Source organism: Poecilia formosa, unplaced genomic scaffold (assembly GCF_000485575.1).
Source record: "Poecilia formosa unplaced genomic scaffold, Poecilia_formosa-5.1.2 Scaffold80, whole genome shotgun sequence".
Taxonomy (NCBI): Eukaryota; Metazoa; Chordata; class Actinopteri; order Cyprinodontiformes; family Poeciliidae; genus Poecilia; species Poecilia formosa.
Window position 1 is genome coordinate 989,839 of NW_006800019.1, and position 27,087 is coordinate 1,016,925.

The following is a 27,087-nucleotide window of genomic DNA, read 5'->3' on the forward strand; positions in this document are numbered from 1 at the left end:
GAGGGCTCCCCCTGCCTCCCTTCACTCTGCCTCCGAGGTCACGGCTGCGTGTTTGTGTGTAGGGGGAGGTAAACACAACGATGGCTGAATTACAGACCTCCAGTCTCACATTATCAAGCGAGAGTGAGATTTTCGCAGATTTTCTTATAAATACACAAAACGGAACAGTTCAGCGTGGTGCTTAGCTTCCCTTGTCTGGGTTATGATTCAGCCTCAGACAGATGTCAGAGGAAACATCTTTTTCCTCTTTATAAGAAGCAGAACTTACTAAAATGTTAAGTGTATTTTTACAGGGCTTATTATTATTATTATTATTATTATTATTATTATTGGCCTCGTATTGTTCTATTAATTTAATCGAATATCTAAATCAATAGGCATTGTCACAAAAATCAAAATAATTTTTCTGACTTTTGTAGTTATTCATACTCGTAGATCAACTTGTCTATGTTCAATTTTTTTTTGTTTTGCAGTGTGACATGGCAAACAGGCCCAATTCATATCCAAATATAATTATATAACCAATCTGTCTATATTCAGAGGTATAGACGGATTCAAATCCATTACACATATGAATTTGATCCTAGTTATGATGCAGTGCAGTCAGATTCTTGGTATGATGGACATTGGTAAAAAGTTACATAAGGAAGCTGAGCCGATTGCGTAGAGTCGTTGACTATGCAGCAGTTCCTCCCCCTGAATATCTATTGGCGACAATGGAAAGAAACAACTTCCTTTTAACAGGGAGAGACCTCCAGCAGAGCAAGGCTCAGACTGAGAGGCTCTCCGCTACGACTGACTGGAGTTTGAGAGGACAAATCCACAATTGTCTTCTTGAGACGCTGGATTTGTTGTTTCATCCCAAGATCAGCAGTGACCCTCATCTAGCTGGCCCCTCATTCAAAGTCTGCCTGTCTGGTTGATGATTCAGTCTGATGTCATCTTCATCTATGTGCCACAGAAAAACAGTACTTGTGTATATGTTGTTTTATACTTGCCACATTTTGAATTATGAAAATTACATGTGGAAATTAAAATTGGATTTATCCCCGTTAATCTTGAGTAAAATCCTATTAATCTTGAGATGGTTATTTGTAAAAAAGAAAAAAAAATTCCTGGGTTTTTCCAGCATGTATCAGTTTCGTGCCTGTGTTGTTTTATTTTTCTGGGTGTATATTCTTTGTAACTTTATGACAGTTTTAGGACATTTTATTCCCTTTTCTGGGATATGGCCCATTTCTAATGAATACAAAAAAAACTCCATCTGTCCAGGGATGCATTGCCCTATTAAATGAAACAGTAGAAAACCAGAAAACAGAAAAGTTTGAAAAATACATGAAATACAAAAAAAGTGGTAAGCTATATAAACATTTTTTTTTCAATTGTTTAAGAATAATTAAAATGCCTGCATATTATTACATCCCTTTACTATGCTGCAACTTTTTAAACTGGGAAAATTTTGTCTGTAAATTTTAGTTAATGTAAATTTTAACTGACTTTTGCGACCTTTTCATGAAAAGAAACGAATAATTAAAAAAATGAAACACGCGTAACTGCAGGAGCATTTATGAAACCACAGTGGCTGAAAAAGTGAGGTGTGACGAAGTTGTCTGATGCAAATGGAAATGCTCAGAGTGGGCTTGTGAGTGAAACATTTCCCCCATGTGGGATGAAGTTTAAAGGGCAGCAGGGCAAGAACTGAAACTGTCACATTTAATATGACTTCCTGTATTGACAAACAACTGCTGTAATAGATTCACAGCTATGAAAGAAATCTCTGAAATTGTTACAACTATGCACTGCTTTTTTTTTTAGTCTATCATCTAAAATCCTGATAAAGTAAAATGAAATTTTAGTTGTAACACACCAAAATCGGAAAAACGGAAGGGATATAAATAGTTTTGTCACTCACTGAGCCCCATAGTCCAGTTCTGACTCTAAACCCACCTGTTTAGAGATTCTTTTGAACCATTATAAATGAAGCATTTACTAAACATGCTAAATATGGCGAGTACTACACGTGCTGAATATGTTTCATACTAAACTCGTGTTTAGTACTAAACATGCTAAAAGTAGTACTAGGCATACTAAATATTTAGTATGTTTAGTACTAAATACGTTATCATGATTTAATGATGTGTATTCATCATCAACATCATGAATACACATGATGTATACTTATGATTTTGTTGATGGCCTTCTTTAAAATGTAATGTTCATTACCGGTTTCATCAGTTGTTGACTGCATGGTGTCTTTTATGACTTTGTGTTTTTTACGATGTGAAGCACTTTGAACTGCCTCGTTGCTGAAATGTACTATACAAATAAACTTGATTGATTGAAAGTTTCAGACCACTCCATTATCAGTCCTTTTTTATCCCCACACTTCTTAAGTAAGAACGATATTCACAGCTCTCTACTGAGTCACAAACAATGACCCCAATGTGAAAAATACAACATTGATACAGGACTTAGACATAGGGGAGAGAGTCAGCCTTCTGTGAATTAGCATAGAGAGTTTGGACCCCAAGATATCTAACTGCTCCCCTCCTGCAGCGTTAAAAATAACCCTCATCCGACTGAGCAGACAGAGTGGGAGTATTATCTCGCTGAGGTTTGTTTAACATGGACCAGACAACATAGACACACACGCACGCACGGATGCACGCACGCACGCACGCACGCACACACAAAGCCACAGATAAAGGAGAAATGGAGAACGTTGGACTGGGGCAGAAAGAAATCTTGCAGAAGCTGCACAGCTGATATCAATATCTTCATTACATCCGTTGCAACATCCTTTAGGTTCTGGAGAACTCAGCAGCGATTCTGATTCTTCGTCGACTGCGACCTGTTGCTTCTGTAATTCATTTTGTGCGCTATTTATCATCAGAGGCCATAATTTTTGTTTATGCACATATAAAAAAAAATAAGATAAGCAAATGGGATAAACCAAAGACCTAGTCAGACGTAGACTTTCTGTAAAAGAAACTCACTGACAATTTTTGTTTACTCTGAGAAGACATTAAATGTTTACTTTTTAAAAGTTTCTTTTTCCACGTGAGATCAAAGAAAACTTTTCAGTTTGCCTAAACATTTAATTTCATCCTTCATATTTAACGTATTGGGAAGTTGAGGATTTGATGTTAAATCCTAAAGGTTTAAGCATATGTAACAGTTCCATATTTATTATCACAAATAATAATAATCACATGTAATTATAATGCTGTTTAACAGAAAATATTTTCACAGAACAGTAGTTTTATTTATTGAGACTAGTTTGTTTTTATCCTATTTTAATAATAGACTTTAAAGTGGAATTTACAGATGTCGCAATGATTACTTAGACATTTGTATTTGAGAAAAGGCTTTTTCCTGTGCAACAACTGCGGTAGTGAAGAGAAAATTAAACACATTTATCAAAACAATTAAATGTAAAACGTTTCCATATTTCCATAGTCATAAGAAATGCTTGTATGTTGACTCTCTGATGCCCCCTTCTGGTTCAAAAGAAAACAACAAGAACTGGTTTATTTGCAAAATACAAAACCTTTATTAAAGATCTGCAATATTTCATATCATTCTATGATTTACTTTCTTGACCGTAGTGACTATGGTGGTACATTTTAGGTCTGTTTAAACAAACAAATAAAAAAAAGGGATTAAAAAAGTGTATAAAATGTGCTTTAAAATAGAAAATAACATCTCTTGAAATATATTTACACTAATATAAAGATTGTAAATAACCATTGAACCCTTACAAGGTTCAATGCTTGTAGAATATGTACAACTAAATATTTCAGTCAGTCTTTGATACCTGTGATAAATGCTCCTTTAACTTAAGTTGAACATTTTTACATTATAGTCAATACTGCGTTGGTGAGAACTTCTGTTTTTTTACATGTGTCCTGTAAATCATAGTGGAACAAACCAAGCTTTTGTGCTGCCTATGACTAAGTTTTTGTGAAAAACCCACTTTAGAAAAGTGTGAGTAATAAGCAATGATTTCCCGTCTTGCAATGGTGAGTTAACAAAAAAAAAAAAAAAAAATCCCTTATGACCCCTTGCTTGGAGAACTGCTATAAATATGCAATTGCAAAATGGTCAAACACATACGGTTTTGGGAAGAGTTGACTATGCTGATGACGTTCAACATTCCTCCTGTTGGTTTTTGTAATTTTTCATGATATTTCTTGGTGTTCTCGCTTAGATGTCACGTTTGAGTTTCTCTATGCTGAAGTCGCTTTCGACGTCCAGTTTGGAAAGAGTTTTCTTCACCCTCAAGGCTGTGAGGCGGGCCGTTGGGTTCTGGTACCAACACTCCTTCATGATCTTGACAATGGTTGATAGGATCTGGACACACAAAGATGTAATTAGAGTAATAGCCACTGGCGACATGTCCTTGTTTTAGTAAACTTCATAGTACAGTTTCAGTTTTGCTTCAAATGAGCCAGTCTTTCTTGTAACAATGCAATATACTATAAAATACAGCGTTTTCATACGCTGCAACCACAAACATCAATATATCATATCAAGATTTCATCCAATAAACCAGGAGAAAATAGCAAATAATTGTGAAATGGAAGTAAATAAATAGATACAAGGCTTTTAACATTTTCAAGAAAATCTCACAAGTAGGGTGTTTATTTGTATTCCTCCTCAACTTTAAATTCCCTCAAATATAATCCAACATAACCATTTGCCTTCATTTGTCGACTCATTTGTGACAAATGATATCTGTCTGCCTATGCTGACATGAAATGTATGGAGAAGACTAACCATAAAAGGAGCCAAAGGGAGAACAGTAACAAGACAACAAGCTGTGCACGCCAAATATCTGCCCTTCATAGCAGAATGCCAAGAAAGCCATTAGAAATTACACCTAGAGTTTGCCGTTTGGAAGACACAGCAGACATGGTGCACTTGTCAGATGAAATTAATACAGTATGTTACTTTTTTCTTTTTTTTTTTTGGCTTCCAGGCAAAACGCCATCAGTTATGCATTGGGGATTTTTTTTTCTGATTTTCACAACTGATTTTCAGAAGAAAAGGGGAAAGTAAATTCAGGGTTTTTCTTCAAATGAGCCAGTCTAAAAGACAATCTGTTGGAGGCTGCAAAAGACTTGAGACGGGTTCTCCTTCCAGCTAGAAGTGTGGGTCAGTGGTGTGCTAATCTTATTCACATGGGACAAAATAAAATTACTCTACAAAAAAATGTTTTTAAAACTGAAAACACAAAAACTGTTATTTTTTTGTTCACCTGCTCAACAATCAGCTAAAATGTAAACATTTGATTGACACAAAAAGTTTGATATTTGTACAAAAAGGGAAATATTTGTAGAAATAAAACACAAGAGTCTTGCATGTTTGCCTCATTAAAAAAAAAAAAAAAAAAGAATATGATTCCCAGCTATTTTTGGTCCATTGTTTACTATGTTGCGGTTTTACAACTTTTTTTTTGCCCAAATTCAGCAACAAAGAACAGGACATGAGTGACTCTGTCTGTAAAACCGGCTACTCTATTTAGCCAAGTTCAGTGAATGGGTGTGTCCAAATCTGCTATTGAGGAAAAGTTGCTGAATGTCTTCGGTTCTGTTTACTAATTAAAATGAAACATTTTCATTTTTGGGAAGATTACCATGTCAGTGTAAATTTCACCTGGAACGTCTTGTGCCAGCAAATTGATTCTTCAATATAGCTGCGTGTCTGGGTGTGTGTGTGTGTGTGTGTGTGTGTGTGTGTGTGTGTGTGCGTGCACTGGAAGGACTTACTGGGTGGGAGTGGAGCCTGTTGTGCAGGCTGGGCTTCTGCTGGTCCACACACACCACCTTCTTCATCTCCTCAAAGCTTGGATCGGAGGGCACCAAGTCAAAGAAGGGCGGCCGATACTCCTCAACAATCCCTGAGAAAAGTGGGACAGGAATAAACAACGCAAACTTAGTCACACCTATTTAAAATAACAACCATGACAGAAAAAAAAAATGCAGTTTATGAAAGTAAATATTCTCCCTGTCAAACTGCAAGATCACATGTCATACCTCCTCAAATTTATATCAGCTTCTTATTTATTTATCCCCACATAAATTTACAGCACATACATTTTTCCTCTCATAAAAGGCTTGAAGCAGCAAGATAAGCTTGCTGGAGATAAGCTGCAGTGGGAGTTTTTGTAAAGTATGTTTGGCTGAACAGGACAGCGGGAGAGATATGGGTTCCCTGGTGACTGCATGAAGACCTTCCCCCACATATGTATTCATCTGCACATTGTGTCCGTGTGTGCAGCAGCAGTGTGTAACCGGGTTGCACATGGGAATGTGTTTGCAATGACAACTTGTGTGCATGGGCATCTGGGCCATGTAACAGTGAGTGCTGACAACAGATAAGACTGTTTATAATTACTGCAGTGCTAATCATGGGAGAGGAGAGGAGAGACAGACACAGACGAGGAAACAAAAAACAAAAATGCTCAACTGATGAGATGCAGCCTTTTGTGCGTGCATATACTTCCAGAACCACAACATGGTGAGAAAAGACACGTTTGGTTTTCCGATAAATAGGGGGGAAACTAATAATTTCGTTTTATTTTATTTGGCTCAGATTTTTAAAACAACAAATCTATTGCAACGCCTGACAAGTATACTCACACCCCTGGACTATTTTCACATCACTAGGAGAAAATCACATACCTCTGTGGATTTTATTGGGATTTTATGTGACAGACGGACAAAGTAAGGTGGCAGGAAAACGATGCAGCATATGGCATTTTTAGAAATAGAAATCCAAAAAGTGCTACATGTATTTCTTTTTAAGATCACCCTGTCTCCACTCCCATCTTCCTCTACCTCGACTATATATCATTCTCCACCCACTTTGCAGATGTAGAGACTGACATCTTTTCTATTTCCTCTCTGCAGCAAAGCAGAGAGTTGATCAAGTTTTGTTCCAACTTTTTAATTTGATTTGCTCTGAACTTTGACTATGCTGTTCTAACAAGTTGAAATGCTTTCATTGTATTGTAACTCTGGTTCTATGTCTAGGTCTATTTTCCAGCTTGAATGTGAACTCTCACCTCTTTTGCAGCTTCTAATAAGTTTTTTATCCATTTTTGTCATGTAATGTGAACAGAGGTCCCCTAAAAGGTCCGTCAGATTTTGGCTGCAGATTGATCATTAAATACAGACATTTGAAGCACCTCATCTGCTTAAAATCCATAAAACAATTTGTTGTCGTGACATGACAAAATATGGGTACCGTTGCTAGGTTCAGGGTCTACCTGCCAGCTTACCATTGACGACAGTCCTGCGGGTTATTTCCCAGAAGACCAATCCGAGGGCCCAGATGTCTGTTTGCTTGTAAGACTCAAAGACATCGACACGAATCGTCTCATCCAGCACTTCAGGGGCCATGTAGCGCTTCGTCCCCACACGAGGGTTGTTGCCCACATCCAAGTAGTCATGAGACTGAGAGTGCATCACAGCCAAGCCTGAGGAGGCGGTGTGCGTAAAATACAGGTGAAATTATTCCATCCATCACTTTGGATGAGTGAGTGAAATCAGCACAAATTTGAAAGCAGATGCAACATGCACACTTTACCTAGATCGGCGATGCAGCACTGTCCGTTCCTCTTCACCAGGATGTTTCTGCTCTTGAGGTCTCGGTGGGCGATGGCAGGCTTCTCCTGGGAGCTGACTATCTCAGTGTGGAGGTGGACCAGGCCGCAGGCCACCGAGAGGCACATCCTCAAGCAGCTCTCTGGCTCCAGGCTGCGGTACTGCAGGAAGTCGTAGAGCGAACCCAGCTCATGGAAGTGAGTGACGAGCCACAACTGGGTGCTGGAGTTTTTGGACGTCATGTCCGAGGCGATGAAACCTGAAAGGACAAAACGAGAGATGTCGGGAAACGGACTTCTGGGTTTACTTTTAGTCTCGTCTCACATTTAATTTGATGGGTTTCAAAGTTTTAGGTGGCCGTACAAATGGTGGAAGGCACATATTGTAGCTTAAAAAAAGTATTTCTCGATGTAGAAAGGTTATTTCTCACAGCTTTCGCTGCCGTACCAAGGATATTCTCATGGCGCAGCTGCACTGTATTGTAGATCTCTGTCTCTCTGAACCAGGACTGCTCGTCCCTGGAGGAGAAAATCTTGACAGCCACATTCTCCCCCATCCATGTCCCCCTCCACACTTCACCATATCTGCCTTTACCTGGATGGGAAAAGACAGAGTTAATCAGGGTTACTGCAAAAGAGAGAAAGAGAACAAAAAATAAACTGAAACAAAACTGACCGACACATTCAACAAGGGAGATTTGTCTCGCCATAGTTCTTTGGACCAGATATGGAAGGCCTGTCCCACTTCCTGAAGTACAAAACTCATCAAAAATTTCCTAAAAAAAAACAAAAAACAAGAGACGCAGATATATTTAAGAGCTAAAATAGTCATTTTACTCTGTCTCATTGGAAAGTATGAGGTGTTGCTTACGCCGTATGTGGGGTCATTTCCGGAGGGGACTTTGACCGCGAGGCCGTGATCTTCAGGGTCTTTCACCTTGCTGGGCGCACGTCGAAATCGCAGAAACAGCAGAAAACCACACACGCTTGAAGTCGTGAACAGCAGCAGCAGAGTCACAGCGATCCACAGCTTGGGATGTGGGTACTCTGGGGGAGGAACTGTTGTCGGGTCCCCATCTGGACAGACATAAATGATTCAGTCACGAATCCTCTGAAAAATTCATTTCAGTAATGTAGCTAAATAACTATTTCAAGCTTTTATTTTTGTTCCTTTTAATGATTACAGCTAATATAGAAAGATTCGTGCCTTTCCAAACGCAATCCAATCGGCGGTTTACCAGAGGTGGAGTCTATTCAAGTTGTAGAAACATCACAGCAATGGCTGCAAATACTCAATAATATGTGAAATCGCATTTCTTTTTTATTCTTTACGTATTAGCAAAATTACTTTGCACATGCACAGTTTCCTTTTATAAAATGAAATAAATTAACCTTTCAGTGAAGTTCTAATGTGCTGAGATAACGACTACATAATCAGACTGGTGAGAGTCTCGAAGTACTAATTTGCCGTAACTGGCCACCAGGGGGAAGCAATCACAACCTCTAGAGAAGATGAAGGCTCGCCACCAACCCATGCAAGTTGACCAAAGTTACCTCAAGCAAGCTAACCACTCAGATCCATTAGGTTCATCAATACATTTCTACGATATATAAATATTGCAAAAGTATGACTAAAGGTACTGACTAATATTTGGAGGCGGTGTGATCAGGGTGTTGCACTTGTCCGTCTGGCAGCACTGGACAAAAAAGCCGGGGAAGGATCCGAAGCACTGCTCTCTGTAGTGTTTTGCTGTGAAACATCCCCATGTCTCAGTGACGGGGCTTTCTGCTCCTGGGTCCTTGTTTAGCACCCAGGTGTAGAAGCAGTAGTCTCCTCTGCACGTCTCATTGCTGCAAATGCGTGTGTTCCTTGGGTTCTCACATTTGCACAGCTGCTTCCCTTCTTCACCGCCATCCTGGTTCTCTGAGGCACAAGAACAAAATAGAAAATGGAAAAAAAATGTAATCTAAATCTTCTCACGTAACGGTGAGGTAAGAAAAATGGCTTACCTGGAGAGAAATTACCCTTCTTTTGTGAGGGGGAAAAAAAGCTATTTTTCTGAAATCATAGGCGGGAGGTCAGAAATGATTTCCTTTTAGGAGAACACAAATTATAAGTTAGCCCCATTTCCTGTGATGCAACATGATGGCACGTCAACAGCCAGCTTGCCGTCGTTCATTGGGAGCGACCATTTTGGTTTCAAATGACAATATTGTCAAAAATGAGACAACACAATCCAAGATGTAAGCCTCAGTTTGCTATTGGGCCTTTAAAGATTCCATTTAACACCTGAGCACATGGGATAAAGTGTTCAAAACTTAAAAGTTGAAGTTCTCCACAGGTACATTAGGGAAATCATCAAAAATTACTTTTTTCAGAAATGCAATTTAAAAGTGAAACTTATATATCATTCACACAAAGTAATGCATTCTAAATTTTCCATTTCTGTTTAGTTTGATGATTATGACACGAGTAAAGAAAAACCAACATTTTCCATGTGGAATATAAAATATTTTGTATCACTGCATCAGTGCAGCGTGGCATGTTGGAGATCAGTTTGTGGCTTTGCTGAAGCAAATTCAAAGCCCCAGGCTGCCCTGATAGCAGTCTGCATCGTGTTGGTGTCTCTCGTCTTCCTCTGGACATTTTGCTTTGGGGTTCAGGTCAAAGCAAAATGACCTGAACCCCAAAGTACCTGGAGATGTCATCATCTCCAGGTACTTTGGAAGTGTGAGTAGGTGCCAAGAACTGAAGGAAACTGAAATTAGCGTCCTCATAAAGCTTATCAGCAGAGTGAAGTGGTCTAAAGTTTCTTGTTTGGAGGCTACACTGACTTTGGACTCAACAACACTACATGGACCAACACCAGGAGATGATGTGGCCCAAATAACACCGGACCTCAGGCAACTAGGAGTCTGTGGCTTCCCACTCTTCCTCCAGACTCAGGGACCTTAACTTCCAAATTGAACGAAACATTTACTCTCAACTAAAAATAAGTTTTTAAAATACTCAGCCACGGTCCGGTCTTTGTTCTTTTTGGCCAATACAGGAAGCTACTGAAATTGTCCTGGTTCCGGAGTGACTTATTGCAAGAAACGCGACCTTTGCCTGAATGAATCTCATCTTTCTAGGGTGGTTCTTGAAGTACCGACTCCAGCCACTCCCCTAATCTCTTGTCTCTGCTGCTTATGCACTTTTTCCTGCAGTGCTTTTTTCCTTCCACTCAACCTTCCATTAACACGTTTGTATGCAGACCTCTGGGAACAGACAGCTGGACTGTTCTTGGCTGCTACTCCTTGTTGACAGTGTCAGTGACTCTCCGCTTGGCAACTGTGAAGTCAATGGTGCTCTCTGTCTATAATAGCTGATATTTTTATAAAAACTTCGGACAAAAAAATTATATCTTCATGAGCTGCAAGCTACGATCAGATATATCTTTCAGTGTTTAGTTAATATTTTATATCAGTTTCATGTTTTGAAATAAATTAATTTTTTTTTTTTACTTCTTGATAATATTACATTAAAATACACCCATGTTGTGCACAGAGTGACACACATACCCTCTTATGAGTTGCAAAGCTCTGCAGGAATGCAACTTTGTTTAAACTGCCAGAGGCGATTTAAAAATAAAAGCAAAACAGTCGAGCATATAAGACACTTTCCTCTTGAAGTGGGTGGAGGAAATCTTCTGCCTCTCATTTACTTTGAGTGCTCATCATGTCACGAAGCCAGTAAACACTGGTCCTGTTTAAGCTTGTTGGCTGGACACAGGCGGTTTCGTTTCAGGGGATTGAGCAGAACTTCGGCAGAATAAAACAAGTGAACGCTTCATGAGAAAAGAAAAAAGAAAAACAACAACTTTATATTTAACTCACCTGCATGAATGGTGGAAGTCAAGAGAAAAACTCCTGCTAACAGAACCGTGAGCAGAGCAGATCTTCCCATCACTGAGGAAATAAAAGAGAAACTGTGTTAGCAGAAGTTTTTTTTTTTTTTTTTCCCCCTTTTACTTAGAAAGGGAGAAGTGACCCAGAAGAAGCAAGAGATCTCGGCTGCGGCTTGATTTCAGTTTACAGATGGTAACTTAATAGTTGTGTCCATGAGGAGCAGAGCGGTGGCTGAAGTCGAGGCCCTAAAGGAAGCTATGAGGTCAAAAACAACAACCAGAGGATCCAGCCTGTCTGACTGTGTTTAATTGCACTGGGTGGGAAAAAAAAGGGGGCTTAAGGGGAAGCGGGCTGAAAAGGCCCTTGAGTGTGTTTGTGTTTGTGTGTTCTCGGACTGCTTGTGGCGCTGTGCTACACGGGCTCCAGGCCTGACGACTCCACAGCTAGCCTGCTCGCAGAGTAAATATTGATGGCTATGCTTCCTGCCATTGAGTGGCCCCACCCGGCTGGCAGGCGAGACTCGGGTCTGCTCATTGTTTAGGGCCATGGCGCTGGCAGTCACGCACAGTGAGAGGACTGCGATACACACACTCGTAACTTAAGAGAGCTCGGAACGAAGCTTTTACTAAAAAGTGAAGCAACGTCTTTCAACAGCACCAACTTTAATTCACTTGTATTTTGTTTTCAGCTATTTTCATTTAGATCAACTAAATGACTTTAGCTCAATTCCAATTGGGTTCTTTTTTTTTTTTTTTTTTTACAATATGACAACCATAAAACAGAATGTTGCAACAATATTTGTTTCTTTTCTACAAAATGATCCACAGATGTTTGTGTTTTGGTTTTATTTTGTCTTTTATTTTTCTAGACCTTTGGCTAGAAAATCTCTTGCCAAAATTCATTTGTTCATTATTGTGTTGGGGTTTTGTCATATAGCTTAAATCCGTTGTGTTTAGTTTCTTAATTTATTATTAATATTTATTTCCTACTTTCATCTATGCATTTAGATTTACTCTCTTTTGTTAGCTTCAGGCCTTTTCCCTTTTGGTTTGTTAATTCTTTTGAGTTCAGCTTCCTTTGTTCTAATTAGTCTCTTCTAATTAACCAAACTCTTTCCTTCGTCATGTTCCACCCATGCCTCAGTATTTAAGCTTCTGGTTTTTCATTGTTCCTTACTGGATTCTCAAATTACTCTGCCTGCCTTACTTTGCATTACTTTTCCCATTATAAGGTCTTCTGTTTATTACTATACACCCTGGATCTAAAGACTAGAGAAGAAGTTCACATTGCCGGGGGTCGGAGATCCTAAACATATAGCAATAGCTCCAATGAAAGGGCTTAGATGAAAGCACATTGGTGTCCAAGAACATCTAACATAAAAGTGTCTTTTAACCAGTTCAACAGGTTAATGTCAGCAGCACTCTGTTTCGTAAACTCTAAAAAGGAAGGAGCTCAAAGGTGAAAGGTGTAAAAGAGAACGGACGCAGATCACCGCCACCAGACCAGTGCATTTTGATGAATGAAGCAGGTGTTTGTTATCTAGTTTATAGAATTGATAAATTAATAAAAAAAAGGCTTGTTCACTTCTACAATTTTAATCTCATTGCTGGTTATTTTGTGTTGAAATCGGCCCGTTTTCAAAACACTTGAAAATCAACAAGTTCTCAAGTGGTTCTTCATGCTTTAAAGAAGATTTAAAGCAAGTTTTTTCTTTTTTTTTTTACACTAAATGTAGATGTAGCAAACAAAGAGTTACAAATACCTCCTTAAGGAGGAAGGTTTTGATTGAAGAAATTAGTGTAAATGGTCCACTGGCTCTCTGGCGCCTCTGCTACAGTCAGCATTTATTTAGGAATAATGGGTTTAAGCGTGACCTTTTTAAATCTCAAACCCAAGTTTATAAAGGCCAACATACCGAGAAGCATTTTAGCACCTGCCAAGATATACAAACCTGCCTTTGTGGTGGTTTGGTTAACAAGATGTGGCGTCAATTCCTTTCTGTCTCTAGTTTGCGTGATTTCCATGTGCTTTCACGGATTTCTCACAACACGCCTGTTAGCTGTTAGTTTTATTGCTAAATTTAAAAAGTGTCCTTTTGATGTGTGTGCGGATGATTGTTTGTGTCTGTGTTCCCTGCCACCAGCCCGTTGACCACTAGCATATGAGCGGCAGCTTTTAGCTGACCTTTAACGGCATTACGTGAGTACAGAAAGAGGAGCTGTGGAGCTACACGCATGAATGTAACAGAACCATTGTGTTTTTTTTGTTTTATTTATATTCTTCCCATATGTGGAAAATAGCAAATGAGTTCAAGTCTTGTCCCAGTTAACTGATGTTTTAAGGATATTTTCTGTGACGAGTCATATTGTGAATTTTAGTCGCACTAATCAGAGCGGCATCCAGGAGGTGACTCTGGAGGAGCCGCAGAGATCCGCCGCTCATGTGGGAGAATCCGCTGACTGGACAGCTATTAGTTCTGTTGTCTAAATATCCGGACTTTGCAGAAGAATGGCAAGAACAAAACAATTGTTGGTAGGAAGCCATAAGAGATCTCAAAGTTTGCAACCAGTCGGACAGGAGATCCGGTAAACACTCTGGCCAGATGACACCAAAACTGATCTTTGTGGCGTTCATGTGTTGGAAAACTAATGAAGCACCTCACACTGGAAGTCTATCCTGGAAAACATCATGTTAAATCCAGCAAAACCTTGAAATTGAGAAGGAGGATTACCTTCCAGGTTAACAAGACAAACGCTACAATGGAATGGCTCGAATCACACTCATGGTTTAGGATGATCCAGTCAGAGTCCAGACATCAATCCAACTGAGAATCTGTGCAAGGATTTGAAAATGGCTCTTTATATTCAGTTCAACAATGCTGGACTCTAGATGTACAGCAAAATGTGTTTTTTCAAAGAATTGTCTCAGAGAGGCTGGTTGTAAATGCATGCCACATCTCTTAGATTTTTATTTGGACAAAAAGTTGAGGAATCTTTTATCCTTTTTCTGCTTCAAGGTATATCCTTATAATACACTAATATTGTTAATCTATCAAATAACAAAACTGCACACATCTTGCAGTCGAACCAGCGAACTTCAGCCCAGGGCTTTCGATATCCTCTTTTAGATGCATCTGCTTTAAAAAAAATATCTAAGTGACAACTACAGGAAGCCATCTCGTTGCATTTCAAAGGCAGCGTGAGTTGTGACAGAACAGAAACCAGACAAACAACTGATGTCATTGAAACTTATTTGTTTGATGCTCTGAAATTTCTAATTGTTCTTTCCCCCCCCCTCTCTCTTAAATTGCACAGTTCCTGCAAGTCGAGCTGCACTTCCTGACGAAAGCAGGCCATAAAAGGAGTTTCTTCTGGGAATCAAAGGGTGAACTGGCGTGTCACATCTCCTCCAAATCCAGAGCAATCTGATAGCAGTGTAAAGCAACCTCTACCTTGAGACGCCGCTGCTGTCAGGGTTGAACTCGAAGTACATAACATGTTAAAACCACAGCCGCCTTGTCTTATCACCCGGCACAAAGTGCTTCCTGAATCATGCAGCTTTTTAAAAAATGTAACCTCAACCAAGAAAGTAAATCTGATGGTTGGCCTAAACACAAATGCCACACGTAAACTGGACTAATTCTTGATTTAAACAGTCCACTCGAAGAGCTAGCTATCGCTGAAAAGTTTCAGAGATCTCAGTGAAGGGAAATCTCCCACCGCAGGCGTACAGACTTTATACTTAGCTCCTGTTTGTCTCCATTCTGTCCAAAGCTACACCCACGTGACCCAGGGGAAAACATCCACTGTCATCGCTTCCTCTCATCTGCGTGGCTCTAACGCAGGGAGGCAGATCTCTCATTCCATCTGAACGACTGTGCGGTTACAGTGGTCGGATGTGTCGGGCACCTCATCACACACAAGCTTTCCTCTTCTTTAGATTAAATGGGGTTTTATTCCCCCTGAGAATACATGCTGTTATATTACAACAGCATCTACCACGAGGCCTAAAGCACTAAAGCAGACGACGCTTTCCCCCCCTTAAATCAAACCTGAAATGAACGTTGGTCTGAGAGAGGAAATGGCAAATTCTTCAAACTCAGCTGCACACACAAACGCTGCTTCCCAAACAGAAGACGGAAAACAATGAAAGGAAATGCACGAAAAGAAAAATAACAAACACACAGATATTTTAGCGTGAACAGCATGCACCTGATGAGCGAACACCAGCGGTCACATGGAAAGATGACCTGAAGTGTGGAAGGTCAAATAGCTCCGGCATGTTTGTGCTGGTGTAAGTTCAGTGGGAGAAAAAGAGAACTTAAATGGAGGAGAAACACAACCACGAGGTCTTTGGTTGAAAGTGCAGACTTTCTCGTGTAGGAAGTACCCAAAATATATGCCTAGATTGAATTTTTACCTATAATCACTGCAACTGGTTAAGATAAAACATGTATTCTTTTAAAACAAAGCAACAAACAAACCAACACAGATTTCCTTCAATTATAAAACTAAAGTCATATGATACACTCTTTGCACCGTCTTGTTTTTTTTTGTTTTGTTTTGTTTTTACAAATTCACATTTGAAATCTGTATTTGAAATTTGAAATCAATGCCAAACATTTGCCTTCAAATGTCTCCTAATTAATAAATAGATTCCATCAGCATAAAATTTAATCTCAGCATGAATTCAATCATGTTCAGTGAAGATTTCAAAGATGGCCTATTTATGGTCAAATAAATATGCTGTTACATAAAGTCTGGTTTGCAGTTTGTTACAAGCCACGAAGGGGAAGAAGATGCTCTGCTCAGTATTTGACTTTTTGACCTGCATTCAAAACACTATAAGGGAAGAAAAAAATGAGACTGCACATCATCCTGAACAAACCACCCCCTTTGCTGGTACACATTAGTGACTCTAAACATATAGCTAGCACTACAATAAAATGGCCCAGTCAAAGACCAGACCTAAATACTGTTAACAGATGATCTCCTTCCAATCTGACTTCAAGTTCAGTCAATGCTTGACTGAACTTGAGCTTATAGCTAAGTTATAGCATCTTAAATTAGCTGTAAGATGTGCAGGGTTGGTAGATACTTATGCATTGTCTTGTTGCTGTAACTGCAGGAGAATACAAATACGCGCAACACTTCTCCTACTTTATTTGTGAAAAGAATAATAAAAATATAAACATGATCTGTGATCTTCTTTTTACAACGATACACTACTTTGTGTTTGGAAAGTTTGTGCTTACAGCAAAATGTGGAAAAGTTAAAAGGAAAGGCTAAAGGTTCTCTTTTAAAACAAATAGACGGGAAAGGACTAAATGCACTTCTGTCTAAAGCAATTTTTTTTATTAATTTATGCATTTAAACTTGGGAATTCAATTAAAATCTGAATTGCTCTTGTTGTGAAAATTAAAATAGCTGAATATTTACCTAAAAATACAGCAAAGAAATAATGCAAATATCTTGATTAATCACCTACTTCTTCCCATGTGAGCAAAAGTCCCATTAAATCGGATAACAAATCAATTTGTGAAAAGTTGAGTTTCTGTGATCAATCACTGGACATTAGATCAAATATAGGCGCTCATAGATGGAAAACTAATCGTTTTCTGTCTACACATGTGACACCTGTTCACATCTGTTAACATGTGACCAGCTTCGAAAAGTGACTTAAGGCAAATTACTTTGTGTTGTTACCTATCAGCACTAATTCGGTTATGAGGGAAGAGTTAAAAGAAAGTCAAAATGTGTTTATTACCTGTTTCCTGCTCCCCTTTTAACTTGTCAGATGGAGCCGCCAGACGTAGCCCATATCACAAACAGGACGAATAAGAGTTTAAACCCGCGCAGGAGGTAAACCTGGCCTCATCGTGAGAGACTGAAATAAACCAGTTAAGAGTTGGAAGGCCCAGCTGCAGATGTATCATCCGGAGAGATCTCACATCCTCTCCGCTGCTTCGACGACAAAACCAGCCGCGGCTTCGTGAACGCAGAAAAACGCTTCTGGTAAACCAGAGAGCGGTTTCAAACTTAAAACCGCGTCACTTCAGAGCACGCACACGGAAAGATGAAAGTAGTGTTTCAAAAAGGGGGCGAGGTGAGGAGGGGGGAAAAGCAAGAAGAGGACCTCAGAGCGGGTTGTCTGAGTCCACGGCGAGCTGAATGAAGCCTATCTCATCTGGGTCCAAATCTGCGCTGATAAAACCCACAACAGGAACATCGTCGTGGGGTTTCGGACCAGACTCCTTCCGCTTCGACTGGCTTCACAAGAGACGGCGGAGGGGACTCGGTTCCCATTAAGTAAGAATTCTTCAGCCGCCGTCCGTGTTCCCGATTAAAAGGCGAGATTAGAGATTTTTAAATAGTTGTAGGCATAGAGTTGTCCCACCCCTTATTGTTCCGTCGAGACTCTGCGCGCCTGGAATGTGTTCTCTTAGCGGTTTTCCTGTTGCTTGCTAAACCTCTCATTTTCCTTTCCCCCTGTGGACTTGTGTTTTTGCTGCCCTGACAGGAATGTGCGTCAAAGAGTTGCACCAAATTAAACCAAGAAGCAGAGACTGTCCGGCCAGATTTCCACCCTCAATGTTAGAAATGGTTAAAGTAGCGTTTATTGTGTGTGAGCCATAACCTGCTTGCGGTTATGGCAAGCAAAAAAAAACAACAAACAAACAAAAAAACAAGGACATATTTAATGGATGTAAAACAGGATCTGGAAGCAAGTATTTTCCATTTGAGAAAAATAAAGTATAGTAGTCCTTGCAGATTTCTGGCTGGAATTGATTGCTTCTGTACCCAGAAGTGATATCATTTTCAATGCAAGATCAGTGCAGACTCCACAAAATAAATTATTTCACATATTGCCAAAAGTAATCATTTGTGTGCCTTCACACACATATTTTCATGAATGACACCTCTTCTTAATCCATAGGGTTTACTATAATCCCACCCTAACCTAAAAGTCCTGGAAACATTTCCAAAACGATTAAGATTGTTTTTATAGGATTTTTGATGTTATTGTTGGTCCATATTTCTCGAGATCTGACACTGATGTTGGACGAGAAGCCTGGCTTGGAGTTTTTTCATCAGAAGAAGTGTCAAGACTTTTCAAATTATTCCACATAAAACTCACTCATCCTTGTCTTTGTAGCTCTTGCGCCAGCATGTTGAAATGGGAAGGGACCATTGCCCAAGAACTGTTCCCAGAAAATTGGGAGAATGGGATTGTCCAAAATTTCTTGGTGGGCCGAAGCATTAAGAGATTCTTTATCATGTCCTGTCCGACAGTGTAGCACTCAGAATTGTTGTCTGAACTTCCTATACCCAAATTGTCCAGTGGGCAACTGCCCCGGCTTGCATTCAAAAATCAAACACATGCCCTCGAACACAAATGCCATAAATTAAGAAGTTCTTTCACTGAAACCAAAGGAGCAACCCCATCTTTTGAAAAAATAAAAAATAAAAACCTGCAGAAGACCCTAACTTTAACTTCAACATATTGCAGTCAGGTAAGTAAGTGCTATTCTCTTGGGCAATCATCAACAGACTCATCCATTGGATCTCCAAGCAGATAAGTGTCTGCGTGCTCCACACCACTTCATGCAGCGGTTTGCACTGCACTAAGCGATGCCAGGCTTTGATGTAGTTCAAGTCATTTACCACTTAGTTGCATAGTTATTTTCTCTGGAAATATGCATGCATTGTTCCTGAGCTAGCCTGAAGACCACAAGGTCTCTAGCTGTATTGACTCTGTAGAAAGTGGACGATCTGCGGTGCCCACTATTTGTGGTTTTATGTGACCCACCGCTTCAGGGTGGAGCTTCTGTTTTTGTGAGCGTCTCAGTTGTTTATTGGAGAACACTAATGTACAAACAGCGACATGAAGACCTGAACAAAAAAACCAAAAAAAACCAGAGTAAAACAAAAACACAAGCGATCCAGGGATAAAACTGTGGAGGAATTTAAAGCAGCTTGCTTATGTGACAAGATCCGAGGCTTTGAACATCTCACAGAGCACTTCTCAACCCATCACCTGAAGATAAAAGGTCCTTACCGCAACTGTAAATCTTCTGAGATATGGCCGTCAGCCTAAACTGACAGGCTCCACAAGGAGAGCATTAATCAGAGAAGCAGTCAAGAGGCCCACGATAGGAGCTGCAGAGATCTATCGCTCAGGTAGTTGGAAGAAAGAAAAGTCAGATCTAATTAAACTTTTCTTAACTCATGTACACAAAAACTCATCACTCTGGATATGCCACATGAAACTACTTCAGTAAGTGCAAAAATAACAACCGGTCCTCCCTTGGTTCATCCCAGTTCTTGTTTTCTACTCTTTCTGTGTACAGCTCATCATTCGACATAATTTACAAATGCACATATAAAATCAATTACATGCATTTGACGTAAAATAAAAGCCTACCAAAACACGAGAAAAAATGTGCACGCATAGCAACTGTGGGAAGACATGATGATGCTAAATTGACTTACTTTATTGCGTGCGTTTAGCGATTGTGGCGGCTAATGCCTATCATGAAGACAAATGCCAAAGGGAGTTCAGTGTGGGGCATTTCACTTAAAACAGCCTTGTGCAGACGTCTTCGTGTAATACAAATTTCCCTCCCTGTTCACAGGCTCTGTTTTGTCTCACGTTTGGCTCACGGCTGCAGACACCAGCTGGAAGCTTTCACATCGGTTGTCAAGTTGCAAAATGAGCAAATTGTTCTTTGCACTTTTGGGACTTATTTTTCTTAAACCATTAATCTCTGTAATTTGAAGAGCCATGTAATCTTGATGGTTTCCATTTGTAGCACAACTCCTTGGAGTAAATAAAATAACATTTCAGTCCAAAGGAAAAAAAAAATCAAAAATTAAACAGTTTGTATTTCAGCAATAAGCAGTTCACTTAAATGCTGACATGTCTTCTTCACCAAGGTGAAAATTTCAAGATATTTAAGTCACTTCTATATGCATGAACAGGTTTGAATCTTAACTTGAGAAATTGTTCAACTAAGATGTTTTTCCTTCTTAACTCTAGCGAGGAATTTATTTTAGGATTGACCCAAGGTCATCAAGTTCCCCTCTCGTGAAAGGAAGTGAGCTGCAGCTCTGAAAATAAAATAAGACAATGTTTTACACCATACCAGAAAAAGTACATGTTTTGCTTCTCCTTTTCCAACGGCCACTGTGAGCTCTTCTCACACAAGAAGCTTTATTGTGAAATATAGCGTCACTTAAGTCATGACAAGCTCAAAATGTGCTTAAGCAAAAGAGGTTGCCTTTGATCACATTTTATCACTATAAAAGGTAATTGTTGTGTAATGATAATCTTGTGTGGATTAAAAGATTACTGGCAACCAGAGTTCAAAAGCCACCCCATGCCACAGCAGAGTCTTAAGTAGCTCAAAGAATCCTTATTTTAAAAGAGTAAATAAGGTTACAAGACTACTCAGTCACGTGTCTTCTGCAGTAGAAAATACCTTATTTCTAGTTTTTCCACATATCTGGATAAAGGCATAAATGCAAGATTTTTACAGCAGTTGCAAATCTTTCTAATGTTTTTCATATGTTATTACCACATAACATACCCTTTGACCTACAATTCCCTTCAAAATGTCCCAGTGGAAGCGTGGCAGCTGAGCATTTCAAAATTACGAGAAGCATATATGACCTTGTTAAGTAAAATATTTTTAGCAATATTGATTCTGATGGTGCCAAAACCTGTTTGTGAATCTGCATTTTAGTTGATGAAATTATTAAGTTTGAAATGCTTGTATGTGCAGCTGATTCATAGGATTTTATGTCTAAAGTAATAGCGCGTTAACATTTTGGAAGTCAAAGAGGTCTCCCTGAGTCCAAAGAATTAGTTTTAGAAATGAATAGTTGAGTCTGCTTTTCTTAGGCAGTCTAAGGTGATTTATTTAGCTCTAATGTTAGCTAAACTCAGCTTCCAATTGGCTGACCAGTCCCTCATGGCAGCTCCTCTCCAGGAAGTGCATGCTGCTGCATTGCTGTGCTCTGGGAAATAAAAAAAAACAAAACAAACAAACCTTGGGACCCACCAACCAGATTTGGCCAATAGGACAGATATAAAGATTGAGATATGTTTCCTATAAATGTGTTTTTAGTTTGTTTTTGTATCTTATGTTATGTATACATTTGTTTGGTTCTTTGCTCTATTAAATCATTGATTTTAGCTAAATAAATCCTAATCCTGAGAAAATTACTGAAATATCCTTATTCTTACCTGATTGTGTAAACCTACATAATAATAGATCATCTTTCAGATTAATTTCTTTGAAAGAGTAGGAGGCTGACTGATTTATGGAGAAGAATAATTAAATATGACTATGCCACATCAAACATGATGCCTTAAAATAACTCACTCTGTGTTGCAAAGGTCAAGAAAATGTATTACAAGCTTGCATTACAAACACTCGACATTGATTCCACACCTTTAATATGCCACAAAAAACCTGAGTGCTCAAAGTATTTTGTTTTTAAAGGAGTCTTCAAACTCTCTATCAAAGAAGAGATTGCCTAATTAGATTGATGTCGTATATAGATATAACCTGTTACAACTGGATATGTTTTTGGATTAATTTGCATTAATAACTGTGTTACTTTAGTCAGCAAACTGAATACAAAAATATAATATTAACACTTTTTTCCTAGTTTCCAAAAACAATCCGATTGTGAAAAGTCCATAATTTAATAACCCTGAGTAACATTTGGTGCAGGCAGTTCCTCTCAGAGGTTCCTTGGGTTCTTCTTTTATCAAGAAGCAAGGAATGTTCTGTTGACTTTGTCTAACAAAACACAAAACCTTGTTGCAGACCGACGACTTGCAAATGTACCATAAGTCCTTCATTCACCACAAGCCAAGCGTGCTGACTTAGCACTTTCAGTTGTAAATGTCTGTAATGTAATGAGGTTCAAAAATGTTTTGGCGTGTCGGAAACGTGAAAAAGCCATAAAGACATTTGGTAGATGCTACATGTTTTCAGGAGAGGTGGGAACCGGGTGGGCAATTAGGAAACAAACATCAGTCAGGAATAACAATATGAACGCCAGCTTAATGTGTGTGTTGGTCCTAATATAGCTCACTGGGGCATGGACCCCTGAAGGTGTGTTGTGGTACCACATTGTTATTAGTAGACAGTACACGTTGTGAGGTGCGGGCTCCATGGACAATTTGAAGTCAACACCTCATCTTGTCGTGCTTTTCTGTACACGGTCTGTGACAGTTGTTAAGTGGATGGATGAATGGTTGGTGGGGAACACCAGAACATTCCCCAAACCACCACACATAAGTTCCTTACGTAAGCCATCCACATGATGGAAATTAAGAGGTGATTCATCAGAGCAAGGCGTCATCTTCCTTTTGTTCCTCTGTAGTCACACAACTGTTGTTGGCACCTTGTTTTGTCTCTTTTAGGTCCTTTGGATATAACAACTTATTTTAATTTAACGATGATGCTGATGAAATTTTTCAGAAGGCATTTGATCATAGATGTCTCATTCACAGTACAGGCTATTGGCTCTTTATTTTGTATTCAGTTACCATAAAGCTTTTCACCAAGCATACATTGGTAAGATCCCCAAGAAAAAAGAAGCGTCTTTAAAACTGCAGCTCAAGCACACACACAGCAGTGCAAAAGCAAAAGTCTCCGATTCACCAGGCTTGAGATGTAGAAAGTCTAATGAGGTTTAAATCCAAATGTCATTAGGAATAACATAATTTTGTGTCCAAGATGTCAAAACTTGTTTAGAAATATCCTGACCTTCAAGTGGATCACAGTTTCTGTTGGAGCCAAAGTTCAAATCCATTCATGGTATTTGTCAGATGCTCGCTCCCAAAGTTGTTTAGCACCGACTTTCTCTCATGTTACAGAAATCAGAGTCACCGTTATCTCACTGTTTTATTTATTTTGTGCGTGGCCATATCACAGTGAAATTTTATCTGGCTGACTCAGCGTTTGCTGGAGGATTTTTTGGACCCCTTGGATTGTTTCTCGTCTTCTTTTTCCTGCTCTAGTCTTTTCTTCTCTCTCTTTTTCTCCTCCTTGGCCTCCTTGTACTTCCAGATGGGCGGCTCCAGGTAGCCCTTCTGCCTCTTCTTCTTTTTCTCCTTTTTTGGTGTGGGCTCCCCAGACTTTGTCACTTCGATCTTAGGAATGCAGCCCGAGGGGAATATGCTGTTCCTGTGTGCCATGCTGCGAGGGATGAAACTTCTCATGCCGCCTGATGGCACGCTCTCCCTGCGCTCTGCCTCCTGGCAGCAGGATGTCAGAGAGACAGAGGTGGCGGACAAAGCTGTTGGAGACGCTGAGGTGATGGATCCGTTGCTGTGGGACACAGTGCTCTCCTCCAGCTCCTTGCTGCTGTGCTTTTCAAGCAGTTCTGGTACGGCGTACCGTCTCTTGCCGATCTCAGGGGGACTAGTGGGGCAAAGCGGCCGGGAACCGGTAACTACCAGCGGGCTGTGAATGCTCGTAGTTATCCGAACCATATGATCCATAACCCCGTTCTCTTCGGGGTCATGAGGGAAGCTGAAGGAAAGGCTTTCTTTGAAGCGCTGTCTCAACTTCTGACTGGTTGACTTTGGGGCAGTGGCCTTTTCCACCAGCTGTTTCAGTTCAGGCCACTCGGGCTTGTAGCTTTCACAGAACTGCCCGGCAACAGGGTGAGCCTGCAGGCGCCGTATCCTGTTCAGTGTCTCAAACCGTCCTGTCCGAAGGATCCAGTCCTTAAGCCCTCTGCCTTGGACCAGGTCCACAGCATGCATGTCTGCACCTGTGCAACAAAAAGGATGGAAAACAACGGAAAGCTGTTAAAACAGCAACATGAAAACGGGTCTACAGGATGTACTGAAACTAAACAGCTTTCATCAGTATAACAACACCACCATGTGGTTGTTTTAGTCGTGCAAAATGCTGTGTGGCATAACTTCACTTGGAACAAATCAGGTCATTTCACTGTGTGGGGGAAGTTTGTATACAACGGGTTGAAAAATGAGTCACAGCCTCTTAAGCTTTGTCGTAATTTCTCAGTTTACATCTCAAAATGGATAAAGTAGTAGTTTTACTTTTTTAAAACTTCAAAAGATGCAGTGTCCATTTGCATTCAGTCTTCCTCGAGTCAGTACTTTGCAGAGCAGCACTTTGGTTTGATCACTGATGCAAGTCATGGATTATTTCTCTACCAGATTTACCCGTCGTCTGACTTGTCATCTTTTTTTTTACTCTCAAACGGTTCAAGTTCAGTTGGACTGAACTGAGAGCATATGTGAATGATAACGTAGATCCAGAAGCATTCCAGTATTGCTCTGGCGTTATGTTTAAAGGGTTTCCTCCAGGGCTGCTCCATTTATCATGTTGCATGACAGCTAGAAAATTGTTGCACTGGATTTTGCTGATGGGCATCAGAATAAATGACACACCACAACTTTCAGATTTTCAGTTAAAAAGTATACTAAAACAATTTCTCTTCTGCTGTGTTTTGTTGAATTGGCCTGTCACATAAAATACCAATAAAGATGTTGTAATATGAAAAAAAAAATATGAAAAAGTCAAAGTGGTATGAATACTTTTGTTATTGTTTGCAGACCAGAACAATGATATGTATTAATTGAGGTTAGTGGATTTCAATGGTTGTCATACAGTTAATTTAACTTAATGTTACACATGAAAACAGTCAAAGGATTATTTTTTTTTTTAAGTGAGCTGATCCGTGATGTGACTGATCAGGAATTAAAATGGTCTTGGATTTGATTTGCATTTCTGTGGAATAATATTTTCTTTCTAAACTTTTCAGGCACTGTCATCTTAAATGGAATGCGAATGGAAATGTATTATTGTCCTACTCTAAATGTGTCCGTACAGGTCAGACTAATCTAATCCCTGCAGCCTGCAGAGGGTGCAGATTAGTTCCCAGATCAGGTAAACTGGTTTGACCTGTGTATCCCATGAAACACAGCATTTTAATCTTAGCCGTCTTTTATCGCACAGTGAACATTTTAAGCCTCCTACTATCATTTATTTTTTGTTTTGTTTTTGTACAATCAATTTAAAGTTAATTTTGTCTTTCCGTGTGCTCTCGGCTCGTCCTTTTTGGGCCGCACTCGTCGTTAGAGTCTAAATCAGGTAACGCATTGCTAAACTCACCGTGCATCAGCAGGGCGGTCACACAGTCCTCTCGCCCCTGCAGGCCTGCCTTGATGAGGGCCGTGAAGCCACGGGGGTCCCTGAGCTCAGTCTCCACACCAGGATAGTAGTTCAGGATATAGTTGAGGATGGTGATGAATCCTGAGGTGAGAGACAAAAAAAGGATGATTTCGTTTGTATTCTCAACAGGATCGAAGCCGCCTCGGGTTAATCGTGTGTGGCTGGGATTTTCACACGTACCGGCCTGTGCAGCTATCATGAGAGCAGTGTTGCCATCATTGTCTTGGTGGTTGATGTCTATGAATGGACATTTGTGCAGGAGGGTGACAATGTCTACAAAACCCTTGGACACAGCCAGCATCAGTCCATTCTGGTGCAGAGAAAACATAAATCAAAAATTGTACGCTAAAGTAATACATAATTTCTTTGTCGCTTGCTTGCTTGCTTACTCACCCTGCCATTGATGTCCAGCTCCATGGCCTCCTCCTTGGTGACCCCTCTCTCCAGGATGCTGCTCAGGGATAAGGGGTCGTTCCTGGCGCAGGCCTCGTACAGCGTTTTCGGCGGCTCCCTGTAGACCGTATCTCGGTCGTAGTCGGGAAGCACCGAGTCGTCAGAGAGTATGCTGCCTGAGTCGGAGTCGTCCAGGAGGATCTCTTCGTCACTCGATGGGCCCGGACCCAGGTGTGGGTCGTCGGCTGCAGCTGCCATCTTGGCCCCTTCAGTCGGGGATTACGCCTTGAGATCAGGCCCGCTGCACATCAGCCATACCTTAAAGAAAATTCTACATAAGCTGGATTTTTTTTTTCTCACCACAACCACATGCTACAAGAAAGACATGAGGTAGCTACAGTATGACTTCATGCCCATAAGAGCAAATTTTCTTTGCAAAAACTAAATACACAACTGTTGTATGGCATGTACAATTACAACACCGATGTAAGACGTTTTTATCAAACAGCTTGACTCCCAAAAGGAAGTGCATGACTATATCTTGTTGTTTTAATATGTTTTTTTTTTGTTTTGGTCACATCTTTTTTCATTTTTGAGTTTAGATAATGCCACAGAGAAACGTAAAAAAGGATCAATTGGAGCTGCCGTAGCTTTTTGTACTGAATTCCCAACCCAGGAGAAAAGACAAAGATATTTGAAAAGTCTTAAATAATAATAATAATAAAAAAAGTCCCTCTAAAGGGAACTTGTTTCCATGCCCTCTGTTTGACTCATTTTCGCAGTTTTTCTAACTGTTTTTCAAACTGTTTTTCAGACTAGATATTGACAAATGTAGGACTTCATGCAGCATATGCTTCCTTCTCATTCCCTGTCAATGTAGGAAATGAGGGGGGGGAGCATGGGTGGCTGGGTTAAAATTGTATTTTTGGAAGCAAAAATACAAAAATCGCATAGTTGATCAGAAAAGCAT

General features: G+C 39.9%; 2 protein-coding genes across 2 annotated transcripts; both read right to left on the reverse strand.

Annotated features, from left to right (window-relative positions):
• Positions 1-3,529: 3,529 nt before the first annotated feature.
• Positions 3,530-17,946, reverse strand: acvrl1 (activin A receptor like type 1). Its single transcript, XM_007556602.2, has 10 exons — positions 17,264-17,946; positions 11,486-11,557; positions 9,255-9,533; positions 8,481-8,686; positions 8,286-8,385; positions 8,058-8,204; positions 7,594-7,869; positions 7,286-7,483; positions 5,772-5,902; positions 3,530-4,353 (listed from the first exon to the last, which is right to left on the reverse strand). Exons 2-10 carry the CDS (start codon positions 11,553-11,555, stop codon positions 4,207-4,209), a joined length of 1,554 nt encoding a protein of 517 aa, XP_007556664.1. The 5' UTR covers positions 11,556-11,557; positions 17,264-17,946; the 3' UTR covers positions 3,530-4,206.
• Positions 17,947-21,890: 3,944 nt separating this feature from the next.
• ankrd33aa (ankyrin repeat domain 33Aa) lies at positions 21,891-26,821 on the reverse strand. The gene is made up of 4 exons (XM_007556601.2): positions 26,118-26,821; positions 25,905-26,034; positions 25,665-25,805; positions 21,891-24,294 (listed from the first exon to the last, which is right to left on the reverse strand). Exons 1-4 carry the CDS (start codon positions 26,373-26,375, stop codon positions 23,471-23,473), a joined length of 1,353 nt encoding a protein of 450 aa, XP_007556663.1. The 5' UTR covers positions 26,376-26,821; the 3' UTR covers positions 21,891-23,470.
• Between the last annotated feature and the right edge of the window lie 266 nt (positions 26,822-27,087).

Coding starts and splice junctions, on each gene's coding strand:
- acvrl1 (XM_007556602.2), bottom strand. CDS start 11,555: ATGGGAAGATCTGCTCTGCTCACGGTTCTGTTAGCAGGAGTTTTTCTC. Junction 8,687..9,254: donor CACACCGCCTCCAAATATTA/GTCAGTACCTTT, acceptor ATGTCTGTCCAG/ATGGGGACCCGACAACAGTT. Junction 5,903..7,285: donor CCGCAGGACTGTCGTCAATG/GTAAGCTGGCAG, acceptor CACTTTTCTCAG/GGATTGTTGAGGAGTATCGG.
- ankrd33aa (XM_007556601.2), bottom strand. CDS start 26,375: ATGGCAGCTGCAGCCGACGACCCACACCTGGGTCCGGGCCCATCGAGT. Junction 26,035..26,117: donor AGCTGGACATCAATGGCAGG/GTGAGTAAGCAA, acceptor TCTCTGCACCAG/AATGGACTGATGCTGGCTGT. Junction 25,806..25,904: donor CATGATAGCTGCACAGGCCG/GTACGTGTGAAA, acceptor CTCTCACCTCAG/GATTCATCACCATCCTCAAC.